General features: G+C 37.9%; 1 protein-coding gene across 2 annotated transcripts in view; it reads right to left on the bottom strand.

Moving 5' to 3' along the window:
• Positions 1-21515, bottom strand: part of GTF2E1 (general transcription factor IIE subunit 1) — a 36003-nt gene that overhangs the window by 7430 nt on the left and 7058 nt on the right. For both annotated transcript variants that reach the window (XR_007457274.1, XM_049628237.1), the window contains exon 3: positions 5239-5440. Coding sequence is in view for 1 of the 2 variants with exons in the window: in XM_049628237.1 (XP_049484194.1) it covers positions 5239-5440 (202 nt within the window). In the remaining variant the exon portion in view is untranslated. The remainder of the gene's footprint in view (positions 1-5238; positions 5441-21515) is intronic.

Raw genomic sequence — 21515 nt, 5'->3', positions numbered from 1 at the left:
ATTCACCAAATAAGGCATATCATTATGCACAATTAACCTCTTTTCTACTGAGTTGTATCTTTCCATTTCCGTACCTATGCTGACTCTCATATCCATCCCCAACCATTATTTCTACCCTGCAGTAACCATGATCTATTTCTCAGTCTATTTTGTTTTGCTTTTTACCTCTGCCACCCACAATCTTCTTAGCCTGTTCCAGGCCTGATCATTCCTTATCTTTCTCTAGTCACTTATGTTATCTCCTATTAGTTAAGTTTTCAGTCTTTCTGCTATTCCCTGTTTTATCTGCTTGTTTCACTTTCAGTCCATTCCACATTCTTTTGAATGTACTTGATTGTGTGTCTAGGCTTATGCCTGGTCTTTCTCTGCCTGCTACTGATACTTTTTCTGCATCAGCTTCTATGCATAGATCTCCCTCCATCTCTGTTTAGAAAGCTATGTTTTATCCCTATGAACTATCTTCATGTTTCATGAGCTACCTGCTTATTTAGTGCCTGCTCTGTATCTTTTCTGACACCTTTTGCTGTATTCCCTCAAGTATCTATTGACTGATTCTTGTAGCCCATTTTTCCTTTACTTCTCTTCCATTTTCCTCTGAATCTCTTCCATGGATCCTAGACTGTGTGGAGCCCTGTCTCATCTCAGCCTAATGAACACTTCTTCATTGGCTTTATGTCCTGTATTTCTCTCTCTCAGAAATCATTCACTATTTTCCCTTCTCTTTGGTCCTACATCATTTCTGCTTACTACATTGCTCTTCTTCCTGGGCCCGCTAACATCTACTTGAGTTTTTTGTTTTGTTTTGTTTTGTTTTTACTACATGCTTATGCGAGATTTCTGTGATGTAGATCTCCATCCATGTATCTGCTTGGCCCATTACATCTCAACCTAGGAACACTGTGTCTAATCACCCTCTGGAGGTAATCATGGGCTTATTCTATCCCTCCTGTTCTCCCTCTGGATATTTACAAGCTTACTGCCACTTTTGCTATCAAAAAAATGTGCTCTTTCCAGTTGTCCAAACCATGCTGATCCGTGCCTCTGGCTGTGCCATTCTGTCTCACAGACTTTGTCCCAGTTATCTGCTCTTCCACTCTGACTCTGGGCCTACTAGGCATCTCTCTGTACCCAATCCGTCTATTTGCACCTTGTAGTTTAAATGTCTTGTTATGGTTGCAATTAACTGGTTTCTTCCTACCTTTTCTTTCTTACTGCATTCATCTAATGTTACTTTTTGCACTCTTTACTATGTATGTCTCAATTTAATCCATATCTGTTCCTAGTCACTCTCATAGCTATCTCCTTCCTGGTTCCATGTTGTCTTCTAAAAGGCTATGTCACTGCCTTCGCTATAATCTGACTCTGCTTGCTCTGGTATATAAGTTGCTTTTTGAATTTTGGTCTCCCTTGTGCATATACTTTCCTTTCTCATCTCTTCTCTCTTCTCTGAATACAATGATCTTCATTTATATGTTTCTGTGCTCCCTCTATATTCTGACCCTCTCCTTTCTCACTTAGTTTCCTGGACTCCTTTTAATGTCTCTTCTGTCCTTAGCCAAAATCCTTATTTTGCTGTACTTTGCCGGTCTGTCCCAAACGTGCCTCCCTGAGGTAGCCTTATGCCTTTTCTGTCTCCACCCACTCAGTTTTTCTCTAGCTCTGGTCTGGCCAACTATATCCCTGCCCTTATCTGCCTCTTTCATCCAGACTCTTAGATGATTTACTCTTTCTGAAGCTATTGTTTCTCGCTATAAAATCTAGAATACATAGTATTCATCTATGCTCTATCTTTAGCATTAAGTCTGAAACCTATCTTCTGAAGGTCAACAAGTATTCAGTACTTGAGTAGAGAAGAACAAGAAGAGTGAAGGAAAAGAAGAGGACATTTAAAACAAATATTAGCAGGAGATTACTTTTAAAAAGTCTTTGTTTTCAGTACTTCATTGTAGAAACTAAATATTGGTTTTACTCCAGTTTGAAGCAGGAAGTATTTGACCACAAGTTAAACCAATTTTTAAATTTGGAAAAAAATGTTTAAAAGGTATTTTTAACCAGGGAGAATTGACACTACAGATTTTTATCTCTACCTTCACCACAGTTACAGACAAATCTAAATTATCAGCAAATGTGACACTAAAGAAAACCCAGATGAGACAGGTAGGTTCACCTCTTCTGCATATTTAAATTTCATCTATGGAAAAAATGTACACATTCTACTTAAAGATGACAAAAGTGACAATTCAGTTTTGAATCTTTTTACATTATCTAAGAAATTTTGGAACTTTCAAGACATATAACTCACTCGGGTGAGGGAGGACTATTATTTCAAACTAAAATTTTAAAGATCTTCAAGGTGACTGTTAGGTAACAGATGACAAAAAAAGAGATTACTGAAAAGAATTCCACTTAAGAAAGACAGAAAGACTTTAAATATCACCAATGGGTTGACTTGCTAAAGGGCTGTAACCGTCCATCAGCTCTTAGGTTAAGTCTACCCACAGCCCTTCACAGGGGCCTTTGGTTTTCTAACATGGGGATAAGCTAGAATTTAGTTGGTTACAGATCAGTAACCAAACTAAATTAAGTCTTTTTTTTTTTTTAATCAATGAATTACTATCATCTCTGAGCGCTCATGCCACTCTACTGATGTTTCTTTTCTTATGCCTAAGGCAAAACAGCTATTACAGAACCGTTATCCTCCAAAACAGATCCTACAGTACAGAAATGCTAAATCCATACCCCTTTCAAGATGTCATATCCAGGCAGTGGAGTTTGTCAAATGCATGGTGAGGCCATCTCCACCAGGGTAACACCTTTTAACCTAGTTCCAATGGTCCTTCTCCTGACCACATGGAAACAACTGGACTTAGTTCTGGCTGGCAGTTCCAGATATCCCATTCTATCTCTCTTGCCTGCCCCCATTTCTGCCTTTCTTCTCTAGTGACCAACCTGTTGGAGAGCCTTTCCTGATCATTTATTTCCTTTATTTCCTGATCCTTCTTCATCCCTGAAGTAACCATCATTCCTAAGGAGAAACCAGGTGACTAGATACAGAGCTGCTGTTGGGCCTCTAGCATCACTGTACCACTAAGATTTGTCTCTGGTATGGAGTGAGGGATATCTAAATAAATGTCCTGGAATGGAGGTGAATTGCAGTAGGAGGGGAATATTAGAGGCATGATGTCAGTGGTGGTGGTGAAAGAATGCTATTGTAGTGGGAAAGCATCTTCATAAACAGGAAAATAACTGTACTCAGAGGAGGAAGCACAAGAATAATCTGCAGATAGAATTACATTATGTAGAAAACAATTAGAGAATGTTGAGGTATATTTCAACATGAAATAACCCACAGGCTTAGAAAATTATGCTTTTGCAAAATCAATTTGCCTCATAGGCTTCTACATCAGAGTTACAGTATTACAGAAGTCAACAGAAAAAGATATACAAAATAAATACTTGATAAGAGACCAAAGACCAGTAACAAAAATTTAAGGCTATCTGTGATGTGGATGATACTAGTTGCCTACCAATTGTGGTTTCTCTCTTTGCTTATTGGTCTTATTCAAATACAGATGGCTGTTTGCTCCAAAGGACTCAGGGGCCTTCCCCAGCCCTAGGAGGTAAACCTTAACTAGTCTAAATACCAATCATGTGATCTCACTACCTTTGTCAGATTCTGGTTTAGAAATATACATATAAATAATTCTGGCTAGTGAGATGTTAGGATAGAGTAGGATGAAGGTTGTCCTCTGGGAAAGCCTTCTTCAATCTTAAATTAGGACACCAGGAAGAAACAGTCTCTCTTTCTACATTTGGACATTTTCTTCTACATGTGATACCCGTAAAGACACAGCCATCTTAGGCTAGCTCCCCTCATGGTTCCATGAGGACAACCAATAGGCCGAGTACAGCAGAGTATAAACATAGATCCTTGAGGATATAACTGAGCTGTGAAATTAATTGAACTGTACTACCTCAGCACTTCTGGTCACACTAGACAGATTTTTCTTACTGTTCAAGCTACTTTTTGTTTGGTTTTCCATAATCACAGGTAAAGGCATCCTAACTGATCCATGATGCCAGACTAGAAAATTAGTAACAACATATAAATACTAAAGTTTCTATACAATTGGATTGTTTTTTAACGATCCAAAAGAAACTCAATTTGCTCAGGACTCCAGAATTGGCTTTTCTATAACATTAGCACCAGAGCATATAAAATACTGAGAGCACTCCTGAACAGCATACAGTTATAATTGCTACGCAAGGGTATAAACTCTTAAGCCCTTAGGTGGACACTAGAAAGAAGAAAGAAATGTGGTAGAGTAGGAAAACACCCCCTAACTCCAATTCACATTTATGATTTTCTTATAAGAATATAAACCACTTTCTGTAGTATGCCAAAACTAAGGTTGCTTCTGTAATTCAAACATTAAGGCATACTAATAAAAACAGGGAGCCACAGTAAAAAGTATTAACACATTAAAAAGAAGGTATTATCTCATATGTTACACCTACTATACTTTACTTTCAAAGAAGTTGCATTGAAAACTAAGGAAGGCAAGAAATGTATGGTTAAAATGCTTCAAAGAAAAAAAAAAGCTGGGGCACCTGGGTGGCTCAGTCGGTTAAGCATCCGACTTCAGCTTAGGTCATGATCTCATGGTTCGTGGGTTCGAGCCCCACATTGGGCTCTGTGCTGATAGCTCAGAGCCTGGAGCCTGCTTCAGATTCTGTGTCTCCCTTTCTCTCTGCCCCTCCCCTTCTCGTGCTCTGTGTGTGTCTCTCTCTCAAAAATAAATAAATATTTTAAAAAGTTTAAAAAAAAAAAGAAAAAGAAAAGAAAAAACAAATGCTGTATTCTTTAAAGAACTTCATCCTTCAGAACTTGGCTAGGAAAATTCAAATATCCCCAAGAGGCACCACCAATTTAGGATTAGCTAACAACTGGCTGAGTTGCAGCAGGTCAAAGCCGAGTGAATAGCTGAAGTCAAACTTGACTATTTAAAGATTTTGCCTAAGGCCCACACTGCTCTGCATTCAGTACAAACAACTTTCATCACGGTCACAATAAGACAAATGTGGTAGAGCTGAGAATCTATGTTAACGCGTCTTAATGCGTCTTTAGTCTCCTGGGTAGATTACTTACTCACTTCTGCTCCCCAAAGTACAGGTGGTTAAAACAAGGGCAAACTTATAAGTGTTCTTCATAAGAGCACAGGGCCTACATTCACTCACCTTTGTTTTAAGGCTGGTATTTCTGTGGGTTCTGGCTCAAGTATTTCATAGGCTAAGTTCACATCCTCTGTTTCCCGAAGCAAAGCATAAATGGGCTCAATTTGTTCATTAAATCTTGCCAAAAGTGTGCGTGCATCTTTTTTGGGCATTGCTGATTCATCTTCTTCTACCTCTGTATGGCAAAAAGTACAGCGGAAAGTTCCTACAGAGAAAACAAAAGTCTCAGGTCAGGCAAGATAAATTCTCAAGACTAGCCTTTAGCAAACAGTTTATACCTCCATCCCCCTCTAGCATGTTATTATTAAAACCTTCAAATACAGAGAAGTTGAAAGAATTTTATAGTGAACATCCTCGTGCCCACTGAGATTCTACAATCAACATTTATCATGTATCTTTCCATCTATATTTTTAAAATCCATTTTAAAGTAATTTCACCTTTAAATGCAGCACAGCAAAGTTTTTAATCATATTTCTAACATGTTTACACTTATTTTAACTTAAAACCAAAATCTTTACAACTGACCACTGAAACCTGCACGCTTCTCCAACAGCCTTCCTTTTGCACATTACAAATTGGGGCCTGCATTATGAGGAAAGCCAGGTAAATATCTAAAGCCAAGTCTCTAGGCATTCTGTACATTGTCAGAGGCTATTTCTTCAAACTTACTAACCATTTATATCTAACAAATTTAACTTATCCCTTTCCAAATTAAAGTTCGAGAAGTCTTTATTTTTCTTATTTCTATATCCCTCACATTGAACTTGTAACTAAATTAGTAGTAATTCCTTAGAATTCCTTAGAACATCTCAGATTTTTCATTTCTGCTGTCATTTCACTAATCTAGGCCCCCACTACTCAGCCTGAAATAGCTGCCTTGATCTGGTCTTTGGCCCCCCCACCCCCACCTCCACGTTCTTGGCTCTCCCAACTCCAAGAACTTTTGTCCTATGCCACCACTTTTGTCCTCTCATCCCCCTGCTCTTCTTAAAGTCTATCCAGTGTCTGAATTTCTAAAGTCCACAGCATCCAATCTAAATTTCTCATCCTAATACTCAAACCCTGTATAATTTGACCCCAAAACATCAAACCCCAACCACAGTCCTTGACCTGCCAAGTAAATTCAAACACTTGAGAGATGATATCCTAGACATTAATATTTATTTTATTTGTATAGTGCTTTCTGTATATAAAATGCTTCGTGTACACTTTTTGATCTTATACTAATTCTCTAAAGTGATATCAGAACTGAGGTTCTGAGGAGTTTTGCAACTGGTCTGAAGTCACACAGCCAATAAAAGTAGTTACAGCAGCTGTTGTATATACCTTGTACTTACTAAATTATTGCCAACACTGTAAGGCTAGTGTAATTATTGCCCATTTAAATCTAAAATTCAGAGATTCTAAGGCGTTAAGTAACTCGCTCAAGATCAGACAACTACTAATTGTGTGTAGGAGGCAGGATTCAAACCCAAACTATTATGCTGAAACTTACACTCTTACACTACATAACAGTCCACACCACTAATCCCACTTGGATCTCCAGTTTGGTTCTTATTCCCAAAGCCAGAGATATGCATCCTTCATTTCTAACCCAATTTACTTGAGGGATTAAGAGAGATCACCTATGTCCTTAGTGCCTGGTGCACAGTAAGTACACAAACATTTAGTTTTAAAAAGCTCTGTATGTGATTGATACATAACCCCCTCCAACCCCTCTTTTCCTGGTAAGGAATAAGTAAACTAGGCATCTCTGCCTCAACATAACACTAGATCCTACTGACATATTTCAAGTAGAATAAGTTTCTTTGCTGCTCCTCACACACAAACAGCCAATATCATGTAAATTCTTTGTTCACATACCCTGTCTAAAATACTCTTCATCCATCTTCCTACTGCCAAAATGGTACCCGATCTTTTACATCTATTCCAAATAAATGAGAAAGAGAAACAAAAGCAGCTCCTCACAGCTGGGACGTGGCCTAGCACTCATAGCTAGGCTGTGATATTTTTCTGTCAAACAGAATCTCACAGATCACCAACATCAGACAAGGTCTTCTGTGTCCATGATGGGAGTGAGGCAAAACCAAGCCTGTCTGAGTCTGAGTCTGTCTGAGTACAGACAAAAGCAAGGTCTCTGTACAACCATAAAAAAATCCCACTAACATGAATGAATGCTTCTTTACCAATTACACTTCTAGCTTCACCCTGTCCTCTTCTCCTAGAAAAGATTTCTTAAGACACCCAATCACAGGAGAATTATCCCTACTCTTTAACAGCACCCAAAGCAAAGCAAACCCCCACCATTTCCCTAATCCTCCCCAAATTACCTAACAAAAACCCAAATTCTCTAGGTCTGTCCAGCTTGGTCTTACTGAGACACCCCAAGGTTCCTCATGATGTATGGGTTCCCTTGCTACAGAAAGCATCAATAAACCCAACTTTGTTTACCTATGGGTGTGCACCTGATGGTCTTTGACTAATGGACACCAGAATAAAGACTCTAGCTTAAGTAACTAGACAAGGATACTATTTACCAATTAAAGAAAGAGAGAAAGAACAGGTTTTTTTTTGCTTTGTAGGGAAAAGATTAAAAGTTGCTTTTTATATCTGAATCCATATATACCAATGGCCACCAAAATGGATATGTTAGAAGCCAACTTATAATAACTGCTTAGAGCTCAAGAATGGGAGTTGGAAATTCTGACAGGAGAATCAACAACGTGGAGGTAACTAAAGCCATTAAGCAGACCTGAGTAGCCAAAAAGGGTAATAGCAGGGAGCAGCATAGAAAGTCAAGGTATAAACCCAAGGAAAGAAGAAGCCTTGAGACAAATGGTACAACCAGAGGGACAGGACAGTGTTTCAAGGAGGAAATGGTATGGTGTTAATTTTTCAAGATCAACAAGAATAGAAAACCAGCTTTTACATTTAGTAACAAAGGATAATGAGTAACCTTAGCTAGAGAGGTTTTAGTTGGTATGCTCTCTTATTCTCTGACTATTCCTGGCTGCCTCAGCCTCTTCTCTTCAACGGAAATATAAATATAAACTATGTGAAAGTGAAAAATCATTTAAGTGAGGTCTAAAATCAGCTCTCAAATTCTTGAATTAAAAAAAAAAAGAAAACCACACTCAGGGCACCTGGGTGGCTCAGTTGGTTGGGTGCCCCACTTCAGCTCAGGTCATGATCTTGCAGTCTGTGAGTTCAAGCCCCACATTGGGGTCTGTGCTGACAGCTCAGAGCCTGGAGCCTGCTTTGGATTCTGTTGTCTCCCTCTCTCTCTGCCCCTCCTCCGCTCACACTCTGTCTCTCTCAAAAATAAATAAACATTTAAAACAAAAGTTAAGGGGAAAAAACACACTGAAGTAGGACTTCCATCACTGTTGAAAGACTGGCACTTACAGAGACCACCACTGAGAACTAGAGAATACTGCAGAAAAATTATCTAATGCAGTAGCTTTCAAAAATACTTTTAAAGGAAAAAATCCCCTTCCATAAGTCAAGAAGTACCTAACAGATAAACCTAAAAGCAAGTGCTCTGGTGGCGCAGAAAGACATTTAAGACAAATGGGAACACTATAAATCCTCTCAATGTATGTCTTCAAAGCATCACTACCCAGCCTCCTCAATGTCTTGCACCAGACACTTTGTTTACTCTGCTGGGAATGTTTTCCCTCCACATAGTCAAATGGCTAGTCTCCTAACTTAACTTCAGTTCTTTACTTAAACGTCACCTCAGTGAGGCCTTCCTTAGCCAACTGTATCTAACATTTCACCACTGCCCTATCCTTTTTTTTTTTTTTATTGTTTTTCTCTTTTTAATGTTTATTTTTGAGAGAGAGAGAGAGAGAGAGAGAGAGAGAGGGAGGGGCAGAGAGAGAGGGAAACACAGAATCCGAAGCAGGCTCCAGGCTCTGAGCTGTCAGCCCAGAGCCCGATGCAGGGCTCAAACTCACAAACCACAAGATCATGACCTGAGCTGAAGTCGGATGCTTAACCAACTGAGCCACCCAGGCGCCCCATGCCCTATCCTTTTTTCCCCCTTAACATTTGTCACCATCCAACACATATTATTTATCTAGTTTATTAGATTATTTATCATTAAAATTATCATGTTACAACCAGTTTTTAAAAAAATCCTCACAAATATCCCATTTCTTTTGAAGACAGCATATATATTCCAAACTTCAGCTTTAAGTAAACAAATCAACACGCTTGTCAGTGTAGCTCCTCCATATAAAATAGCAATGCTTTTATTTGGGGAAAAGAGAAAGAAAAAAAGATTACGGTTATAGAATATAATTTCAGAATAACAGTCTTTTAACCCCCCTAAATGGGGGGAAAGAGAAGATAGTATGTAGCCATAAGGAATTCTAGCCTCATCCAGGTAAGTTTCCAGAGCCAGGCTTAATTGAAACCAAGATTTAACAAGAGTTATTTACAGCAGGGCTATTTTGCAGTTCTGAAAAGAGTGACTTTTATATTACTGTCGAGAACTGTGGAAGATCTGAGATTTTTACCCTACTTGTAAGCTACCAAGTTACCCTGTGGTTTCATGGATGCTGGAGAAAGACATAAGACTTCTAGGTCAGAAACAAAGAACTTTATTACTCATGGCAATAGCAATAGCCAGTGTCAGCTTTTGTGCCAATTCCCTGAGCCCCAATTCCCACTGGGTGACGCAAAGAGGGCCAGGTGACAACTGTACAGGCAGTGGGTTATGTTACAGGAGACTCGGAAGTTCCTGAACTATTTTATATTGGGCAAAAACATGCCTGTCCTCTGCTCTAGAGGGTGATGCTATATTTATTATCTTGGACACTAAGAAAGCATGGTGTGGAGAAAGACTCTATTTTTATTATTCTGAACAATAAGCAAACTTACCCTTGCTAAGGAGAGAAGCAATATATATTCCAAGGCTGCTCACTATATAAACATCCATGGAAAAGATAGTCCCAAAAAAAGGCGGTTGGTACCTCTGCTTGGAAGACATGCATATCGTGACAAAATCATGAAGTACTGTTTCCCAACAATTATCATGTCTGAAAACATTACAAGAGGAAGAGTTGGCCTGACATCTTGAGTCCTATGTTTACCACAAAAACACAGTTGTAAACAAGAACCAGCCTGTCAAAAGCCAGGTCTGGCATCCAAGAAGAAAAATAAGAAATTCTGTATTTTATGGGAAAAGACTTAAGACTACTTTAACATACCAGCAGCATTTTTATAAATTTCAGGACACATTAAAAAATGCAAATCAACTTTCCAAAAATCAGAGGCGGCAGTGGAGGAGGTTCGTGGGGGGTTACTTAGTACACTTAGTAGAAGGGTATTTCTGAGTGGGTGGTGGTAAACACACATTGACACAAAATCTACCCTCAAGAAGCTTAAAGTTTAGTAGAGATGAAAGATATCTGGAGATAAACATCTGGGATCAGTGTGAAAATAAAGCACATTAAGTGTCCGGGAGTTCAAAGAACTATGACTTCTAGCTGAGAGCACAATGGAAGGTGGACCGTTTAAGGTAGAATTTACAAGAAAAGCAATTGTTACAGAGATCAAGGGAAGGGGAGGAGAACAGGACATTCTAGATCATAAGAGAATCAGGTAGTTGAAAATAATACTTAACTGTAGTTTCAGTATAGTTAGGAATAGAGGTAATAAGAAGAATGGTAAAAAACAGAATTAACAAGATAAACTAGGGTGGTCATAGTGAATCTTAAACGTCAAGCTTCATTATGACTTTATTCTTGAGTAATAGGAAAGTGATCAAAAGATTTTGGGAAAGAACATGAGATCGTCAAAACTAACATTTATAAATATTGATCTGTCTTAGTGGCTTGAGATGGTCTTCCAACAAGCAGCCAGTTCTTAACTGTTAACATAAAAATTATTTTTAAATAATAATTATTTTCAAATAATACCCAGGCTCTGCCAAGAGATCCTGACTCAATAGGTCTGGAGTGTGCTCGGGAATATAAATTTTAAGAGTTCCACAAGGAATTTTAACACATACTCCTGGTGGAGAGCTGCTGTTAAATAATCAATATGGTAAATACCCAACTCTTCTTGTAACTGGACCACTCTGCACTATGTAGTGTGCACAGAAGGTACTACTTAAGCGTGAGAGAAGAAACAAGTTGAAACTCAGAGCTCTGCACCACCTTTCCTTTCAAGACCAAGGCAAAAATTGGCAACAGCAAACCAAGCTACATAAGAGGGAACATGCAAGCAAGATTTAAGAATGTGGCAAGAGGGTGAAATGAGTCCTCAAAGACTCTTAGGCAAAGCATGATAAATGATGGGATTAGGAGAAAAATAAGAGTTCAGTGATAACACATTTGATCATCTACTCTTGGAAACCACAAAAGAACAAAGACAACTATTCACAAATATTCCCATGTGTTCATCACAGCCAAGTCTGTGACAATAGTATTATCCAAATAGAACATATGAGGGAATAAAGACTCAGAGTCTCAAGTTTACCAGGTCATAACTTAAAAATAAAAATCACTCAGCTTGGATTCAAATATAAATCTCTGACTCAAAAAACTAAATGTACTTCACCATCCTGAATTACGTGTCCCTTTCCCTACCTTCTATTATCCCCGCTGGCTACAATTTAGCAAACTTCCTCCAGGTACATACATAGGCTCTAATTTCTTAAAATACAAAACAGAAGGAGAGAAGATTTGTAACAAATAATTTATTTAACAAACATTAAGTGCCTATCACATACTAAGCACTTACTCAGCTGAGTCTTTTTTCTTCTTCTTTTTTCTTTTTTTTAATGTTTATTTTTGAGAGAGACAGAGCGCGAGCAGGGGTGGGCAGAGACAGCCCTAGACACAGAATTAGAGCCCAGAGCCCCATTCGGGGCTTGAACTCACGAGCAGTGAGATCATGACCAGAGCTGAAGTCAGACACTTAGCCAGACTGAACCACCCAGGTGCCCCTACTCAGCTGAGTCTTAATGCATCAGCTTCACCAAAGAATCAAAACACATCCAGTTGTAGATAACTAATAGGAATCAAAAGTAGGGAGGAAAAAGGTCTTTTACAAATAGATATTTCAAAACTATATTTTAGGGTCGTCTATTTTGTAGTACATGAATGACTCAATTCTATGACTCAGGGCTCTTCTAATGAAGTTATCACCCCAAAATGAGAAAAGAAATGGAGACCTAACTGGGCATGAGAGGGAGGAGGAGGAAGAAGGGAAAGAAGTGGTTTATATCATTTTAACTTTCTCCCAAAATAACAAAATGTAAAAACAAATATGAATTGAGGGCAGGGGAAAGGGTTAGGGAGGGGAGAGAAGGGCTGGGAACAAAAAGAAAAAAAACAAACAAACAATAAAGTTCAACAAAATTCAAACAACGTTTTTCTTTTGCTCAACACAGGAGAAAATTTATTATGCTGGCCAACGTCTTCCACTTAACTGCTTCCAACACATTACTCATTTTAGCAAACATCATACTTATTTTAATTATGTGAGTATTCAACTAAGGGTACAGTAAATACAAATAAAACCAAAGTGAAAAAAATGTTTATCTTCCTTAGTCTGAAAAAAAGAAAATGTTTTGGAAATGTATCATAATTGAGGAAAAGGGCAGAAGATATGAGTCAACTCCCTAAACAATTAGACATTATTTAGGATTATGTTTTTTCCTTCTTCATTCTGGTATACATCATCAGTTTAATGCCCAGAATTTACTGTCAAAGATTTGCCATAGTATTAATTGCAACTGGAATATTATTCAGCCATTTTTCTATTAAAAATTTTTTTTGAAGTCCAATTGTTTTGATATAGCACAGGTGCTGCAGTACTGAAGCAGGAGTCATGTTGCAGCCCTCAAGGGGCTAGTCATGTTGCAAGTCATGTTGCAAATCCTCAAGACTAGCCAAGGAAACAGAAATCAGGTAGGTATCTGCTGTGCACAGCCCTCACAACACAGCCCTCACCCCAGCACAGTGGGACTGATGTCCGAAAGATTTCCTACCTTTTGGCCTTCCTAAGTCTAGGAAGCTGCTTTTGTAGAGCTCACATTCTAGTGAGGAATTAGTCAAGACAAAAAAAATAATAAATAACATGAGGTGTTGATAAGTATAATAAAGAAAAAGCAAGAAAAGAGGATAAAGATAAAGGAGGGCAATGGAAAGGGGTATGCTCTATTACATATGAAACTTGAGGAAGGCCCCTCTGATACAGCAAGTGAGATGAGGTTTGAAACATGTAATGGAGCCAGCCAGTCATGCAGATATTTGGCAAGAGAAAATAGCATGAAAAAGGCAAGTAAGTTGTGTTAAGGACTGTGACTTTTCTGAATGAGGGGAGAAGCCTTTGGAGGGTTGTGAACAGAAGAGTGATAGAGTCTAATATGCTTTTTAAGAAGGGTCGCTGACTACTATGACAATCAGTCCAAATGGGCAGCAAGAATGAAAGCAAGAAGACTAAGAATGGTGCGAAATCTAAGCAAGAGATAATGGCTAAGATAACTTTTCTGGACAATCCTGTGAAAAAACTAAATAAACTCCTTTCTCACTCAAAAAACTTCCAGGAAAAAACAAAATAAAATAAGGGGCAATTAACAGTTCCATGTTAACACCAAGTAACTAGTGAGATAAAGAGGAAACTACAAAACTTCAAGACATATCACTAACATATGGGATTAATTCTACCACAATGTAAGAGTCCAACCACCATATACCTTAGGAAGCATATTTGGGCAGTTTCCCTTCCCACTGAATATTTTATGGATTAAGTATGCATGGGGAAAGGGAGTGAACTGGAAGCTTGGGAAAATAAAACTGACAAAAAATGTAAATATTATTCTCCATTATGCCATAAAGTGTTTCTGAAGATAGCATAAACAAAGCATATTTTCTACATGAACACTACTATAACCAATAGTTTCAATTCTTAACCAAGGGCTTTCAAATTAACCCAAAGTGACCAACATTATCCTCTAAAAGAAATGATAAAACCCTAGCCTCTATATACTTTAAAATATCAACTATTCGGGGCACCTGGGTGGCTCAGTCAGTGGAACGCCCAACTTAGGTTCAGGTCATGAACTCACGGTTCGTGAGTTCGAGTCCCCATGTCAGGCTCTGTGCTGACAGCTCGGAGCCTGGAGCCTGCTTCGGATTCTGTGTCTCCCTCTCTCTCTGCCCCTCCCCAACGTGCGTTCTGTCTGTCTCTCTCTCTCAAAAATAAATAAACATTAAAAAAAAATTCGTTTTAAATATCAACTATTCTCCAAACCAAAGGGTGCTCTGAAATTAGAGTTGAGAGGTTTCTCAACCATATATGGTATAGAAAAGACTGAACTTACCATTTTCCACATGTTAAAAAAAAAGGCCTAGAATGATTATAGGATTCACCCAAGCTAATAATTACTAACATAACCCAAGACTAGAACTCAAGACTCTGGAATCCTAAAACATTGTCATTTCACTGTTTTATAGCCATTGCTTAAAGAAACTAAACAAAACTTATGAAAATGACATGGCAACTGAACACACTAATTTTGCAAAAGGACCCAATGTAATAAGTATCTTAAAAAACCCTGACAATACTATCAGAAGTTGACCAATATTTATTAACCATAAGCTGTTAAAACAACAACATACTTAATCACTTAAAAAAAAAAAAGAATCACTTTGCTTTCTTACATTTCAAAAGGGGTTGAGGCAGTCAGGTGGGGTTGGGGTGTGAGGGAGAACTGGAAGGGTAACCACAAAACAAGTTGTTAACACAATGAAAGGTGGTGTGAGTGGGGACTGGGTTGAGTGGAAGCGCACAGAGTGGAAAACCTAGATGTGCCATTTTATTTGACATATTTTTCTACTATTTGGATCCTTAATATGTTTACATTAACATATTAGTTATGTATTTTTAGAAGGAAACAAATGTTATTTTTAATCCTCCAAAACACTCAACTCCCTCTTAACTAATATGCAAAAGTCACGCACTCTTGGGTTATTCTTTGAAAGCATCAAGTCCTTTGTTATAACTTTTATAACTCAAAATATTCAGAGGCAAATGCATTAAAATGCTAGTCTCAAAAATCACCTTTTATTCTAATTTCTAAACTTTATTTCATAAAGCAAATTTCTTCAGTTTAATTGGGCAAGGGGAAATGTATGGAAAAAGGAACTGCTATTATAAAATAGCAACAGACATAACAAGAACATAGTTATATATTTCCTATAATTATTTGACCTTTAATAAAAAGGTACTTAAAAAACTATCCTTTAACAATTCACTGCAGAACATGTATTAACGCTGTAAAATACTCACTGCTTTGCATGCAGAAGAAAAAAAAGCAATTTTAACAAATTTTTTAATTCAGAAGAAAAATTCAAACATATTTGTGATGTATCTAGTAAAACCCCACACTCTATAACTCAACTTATCAATGAAACTGGCTTCTGTCCTTCCATAAATGGGCACTTGTAGATTTGGTATAATCATACAATATTCTCAGATTCTGGAACTCACTATGAAGGGGAAAAAATATACTATGCCTGGGAGGGAAAACAGCAAATTGAAGTATAGTACTTACATAAATACTAAAGTCTGCAATAAATTATCTAAATTAGGCTTAAATCGAATCCATCTCAACATGCAGTGAGCAGGCAAAAAAATCTGTGGTTTTGATACAATTCTTTGAAAGACCATAATCAATAGGATATTATATGCCAGCATCAAACTAAAGTGCAACTTTTCACAAATTAGCTTGCATATAATCAGCATCAAAATACAAAAAGGATACAACTCACCAAAAGTTTTATTTAAGAAAAAAGCCCTCAAATCCTCATGATCAAAGCAACATAATTTTTTTTTTAATCAGACCTAAAGGTTTTGAAGAGGTGAGAAGGGTAAAAGAGAGAAGACACTTGTTTCTTTACTATCTTTTGTAACTTTCTGTAAATTGCTTTTATTTTTTAACTTAATAATCGCCTCCCCTTACCCAAAACAAATCCACACTTCTGAGTTTTCCAGTATGCTTTTCTAATGAAACTGTCCTGGGCAAGATTCCAAATCAGCAAATGAGTCAAATAATCCTAGAAATATTTGTGTGTGTGTGTGGTTGTGTTATTAGCATTTCAGGAATTGAAAATACTGCTTATAAGACATCTCCTGTCCTAAGTAGAAAGAAGTAAGGACAGGAAAAAGTAGCCTGCTGTATGAATATAAACATCATTAACAAGTCTTAAGGAGTCTCACAAATACAGGACCCTAACAGTTGAAAAATATTGGTTAAGGAAATTGAGGAATTTTAATGATATGGGGATCAAGAAACTGATCTGCTTATAAACCAAAAAGCTTTACCTGCAGTCACAAGGCAAGAAAGGACTCACGATTTAACCCCAAATTTATGTATGAAGATCCCAAGCAGATATGGAGTTTACTTGATATTCCAAGTGACCAGAGACAGTGGAACATTGTAGCTGTTTTTAAGAGTTATTTACCACTTATTTTCTTTTACAGTTAGTTATTAAAGACTCCTTTAACACTAATCCATCTCTTCTAACACTATTAATACTAATGTATCTCTATTTTCATGGAGCCACACAAAACAAGCTGAATATTCTTTCCTGATACTCAACCTACAACATCCTAGAAATCTATACAGCCCCAGATTTATTACTTGGTAAGATCCTCCAAACCCTAGAGTACAGCACAAGCATGTGTAAGTGTACCCACACACACATCATTAGATGAGTTGAGCCAGAAAAATTAATCTCTAAATTCCTATTTCTAAAAACATATTATATACATAGTTATAAGATTCTTTTTTTAATTTATTCAAAAGTTTATTTAAAATGTGATTCTCGGGGTGCCTGGGTGGCTCAGTTGGTTGAGCGTCCAACTTCGGCTCAGGTCATGATCTCACAGTCCGTGAGTTCGAGCCCCACATTGGGTTCTTGTGCTGACAGCTCAGAGCCTGCAGCATGCTTCGGATTCTGTGTCTCCTTCTCTCTCTGCCCTTCCCCACTTGTGACCTCTCAAAAATAAATAAATGTAAAAAAAAATTTTTTTTTAATAATAAAAAAATAAATAAATAAAATGTGATTCTCAGTCTCTAGGTAAATTCAGTAATAGGGGCTTCCAAACTATTTCTAATTCAAACACTTAATTTATCTCCTTGGGGCGCCTAGGTGGCTCAGTCGGTTAAGCATCCAACTTCAGCTCAGGCCATGATCTCTCAGTTCATTAGTTCAAGCCCTGTATCAAGGTGTCTGCCATTGCACAGAGCCCGCTTTGGACCCTCTGCCTCTCTCTCTCTCTCTCTCTGTCTGCCCTTCCCCTGCTTGTGCGTGCCCTCTCTCTCTCTCTCTCTCTCCCAAAAATAAATAAACATTAAAAAATTTTGTTTTTAATTTACCTCCTACTGATCCCCGACAAAACTACAGTGCCACATATGCCTTTAAAGAAATACAAAAACTAGGGGAGCCTGGGTGGCTTAGTCAGTTAAGCATTTGCCTCTTGATTTCTGCTCAGGTCATGCATGATCTCACGGTTAGTGGGTTCGAGTCCCACATTGGGCTCCGTGCTGAGAGTCAGAGTCTGGAGCCTGCTTCAGATTTTGTGTCTCCCTCTCTCTCTGCCCCTCCCTGCTCTCTCTCTCAAAAATAAACATTAAAAAAATGTTTTAAAAAGAAGTATAAAAACTATATTCTTTCACTCACTATTCCCACTACTGAGAATTCTTCTCAAGGAAAAACTTAAACATTAAAATGCCATATACATAAAAGTGTTCAAAGCATCATATCTATATTAACAAAATATAGATAAAAACAAAGTGCCCAAAAGGGGTGGAAAGGAAATGAGGGGGGAAGAAAATCACACCTAGTAAAGCATATTTTGAACATTAGATAGAAACAGGAGAGTTTGGTACATTAAGGAACCAAGAGATTACAAACTATTCTTGGTTACCATTATAATTATAGGTCATATGCAAAAGGATAGTGGTTTGCGGGTAATTTTTTTTCTCTTCAAAATTTTCTCTGGCATTATGGCTGCATTAATTTTTAAATGAAAAATATAAAACTACTTCCATATCATTGAATCTTAAAGGAGAATACAATCTTCCCCTTCCTTTTGGGGAAGTTTGTTGCTGACTTTAACTTAGAAGGGCCATTAACTGAGGTGCCTGGGTGGCACAGTTGGTTACGCGTATGACTCTTGATTTTTGGCTCAGGTCGTGATCTCACGGTTTGTGAGATGTAGCCCTACAACAGGCTCTGCACTGACAGGTGCAGAGCCTGCTTGGGATTCTCTCTCTCCCTCACTCTCTGCCCCTCCACTGTGCGTGAGCAAGTACCCTCTCTCTCTTAAAATAAATACACTTTAAAAAAAATTGCCATTAGCTAAATCACCCATGGTTGAGACTACTAAAGTAGAAATAAAAATACTAAATCTACCTACATGGCCAGAAAGCTTGCTAAATCTAAAAGATGCTATTTTGCTGATTTGAGGGATTTCATGTCATATGGTCTTTGTTTTGATTACATAAAATTCCCATATTTCACTAAAAGAGCTGGTTTTGCCTGATTAAGCTTCTGAAACCAGAGACTAATGGGCAAAGGCTAAGCCATTCCATTTTAATGAAATAAAGTATCTATACATACTGTAATGGAAAAACCTTAGCCTTTTTTCTTTCCATGTAGCAAGAAGCCCAGTTCTTCCCTACTGTGTATTTCTTCCCTGTGTGTCTCCTTTACTAGTCACACACAACACTTCACTTCTGACACTTCTGGTCCCCAAATGTGTGGAGGTTTTACCCCAAGTAATTCCCTGTGACACCAGCTGGATGTCCTAACATTCAACTCAGTTATGGCTACCTGGAGAGAGCATCAGAACCCACAGGCTGAGGGCTTAGTCCTACAAGACTGTCCCCTCACCCCAACTTCAGATGCCAGTCACAAGCCCAAGTTACCATGGGTGCTTCTGACCAACCAGCTATAGATAGAAAGTTCCAACGAACAAGCTCCTCCTTGGATTCAGTTAATTTGCTAGGGCGGCACACAGAATTCAGGGATATACTTACTTATGTTTACCAGTTTATTAAAGGATATGATAAAGGATACAGATGAATATCCAGATGGAAAAGATGTGTAGGGCCAACTATTTAGCAAAGCGTACCAGGCTTCCCTGTCCTCTTGGAGTGCATCACTCTCCCTGCACCTCCACATGTTCACTAACCTGAAAGATCCCTGAATCCCATACTACTGAGATTTTTATGGAAGCTTCCTCATGCATGGATGATCACTCATCAACTCCATTTTCAGCCCTTCTCCCTTCTCAAGAGAATAGGGGGTGGGGCTGAAAATTCCAAGCTTGGTCTTAGCTTGGTCTGTGACCAGCCCTCATCCAGGAGCCATCCAGGACCCACCCAGAGTGACCTCATTAGGACAAAAGACACTCTTATTACCCAGGAAATCACATGGGTTTCAGGAGCCCTGTGTCAGAAACAGGGGTCAAAAGCCAAATATTAGAATAAAAGATGCTATTTGTGCTCTTATCACTTAGGAAATTATAAGAGTTTTAGGAGCTCTGCACAAGAAACTGGGAGCAGAGATCTCACACAGACCAAGCATCAAACATTTGGGGAGAGTTCAACCCAAGAATACTAATGGCAAAATCTAAATGGGAAGTATGGAAAGAACCTAGAATCTTTAGGGAAAAGAGAAATGGGGTAAGGAAAGGCTACGAACTGAAGCAAAAAGATCACTGGCTTATGTGAATAAACAATGGTAAAACAATTCTTGCTGAATTCAGAATTTCCTGAGCCTAGAACTTCTGGATGCTCATCTAGGAGTCATTATCCTTTGTCCAGTGGCAGGGAGCTGCCCATACACTTGAGTTAAAAATTTTTTTCATGGAACTAATTAAGTCTAGAAAGCTTCAAATCTAATTCCTGAATGCCCCCTAATTACTGATATAAACCACAGTTCAACCTAATAATTGTTGAGATGGAAATGGAGACAAATGCCTATCAGATTCCCCCATCATTTACTCAGAAATATCATCAATCTCCAATAACAACCTGGAAGAAATAGAATAGCTTTGTACAAGACTGGGCTTGAATGAAAACTATAATTCTATCAATTTAAAGAGAGCATAAATATTACAATAGAAAAAGTTCCCTCCTTCTCCTCTGATACACATACTAAATGTTTATTTCCCATCTTCTTTAAAATGGGGGTGGGACATGAATAAAACAGAGGAAGGGAGCAAAGAGAAAAAGAGACCAAGATTTCTCAAGGGAATGTATAACCAAGGGATGATGTCAAGGCATTAATAGTGAAAAAACAAAACACCAGAACTGACACAAAAACTGGGGCCTAATATCACCCAATCAGCACATTCTCTCCTTAAAGGCAAAGTCCACATGAAAAACCAAATTATAATCAAAAAGCAGGTATATTTTCAGAATGAAGTTCCCCAATGACTACAAATTTTCAATCATGATACCTTAAGACACCTTCACTAGGGAGACATAAATGGCAATTAAGTTGACTGTGCTGTCTGATCAGTGACTCAATATCCTTGATTCAAATAATCTTGACTATATTTTGATATTAGGCCATCTCCCACACAGTCCAACTATTGCTGACAACTAGTTTCATTCAGACACTAACCTTAAGCGAAATACAAAGAGCATTATAGATCAATCTCCTACATACTGATTTATAAGTAGTGGAAATACTTCCCTTTAGAAAGTCTCATGAAATTAAATAAGTATCATATGAATAAATGTAGAAGCACATTACTTTAGATTACCCTCTCTGAGGGACTGGATTACACCTACTACTGTAGTCAAAAGTGACAAAGACAACCACTGTAACACCAATATCTGCCAAGAATCACAAAACCAAAACCCAGAGCTCCTTTAAGAAATCTGCTAGAGCAAATGGAAAAAATGATGAGAATTTTCTAGTCTATTCTGAAAGAGCTCCAGATACATTTTATAACATTCCTCTATAGCACACTCAAGCAATTCTTATATTCAGGGTGGTTGAAATTTTCTTACAACCAAGATCTCTTCCTAGTTAAGCCCTTTCAAGGTAAGCAGGCTCTGACAAATTCAACATTTAATACAAATGTGACTTCTTTAAATTACTTTTCATCTAAAATGACTGCTTCACAACAAATAAGAAAAGTCAGCGGCTATTTCTAGTTCTTTAGGTTAATAATCTTAATTGATATTTGGATTATTTCTCATTAAAAAATAATTGCAAAATTCTCTTAAATAGACAAT

This window comes from Panthera uncia, chromosome C2 (assembly GCF_023721935.1).
Source record: "Panthera uncia isolate 11264 chromosome C2, Puncia_PCG_1.0, whole genome shotgun sequence".
Classification (NCBI taxonomy): Eukaryota; Metazoa; Chordata; class Mammalia; order Carnivora; family Felidae; genus Panthera; species Panthera uncia.
This window is presented reverse-complemented; position numbering and strand designations above follow the sequence as displayed.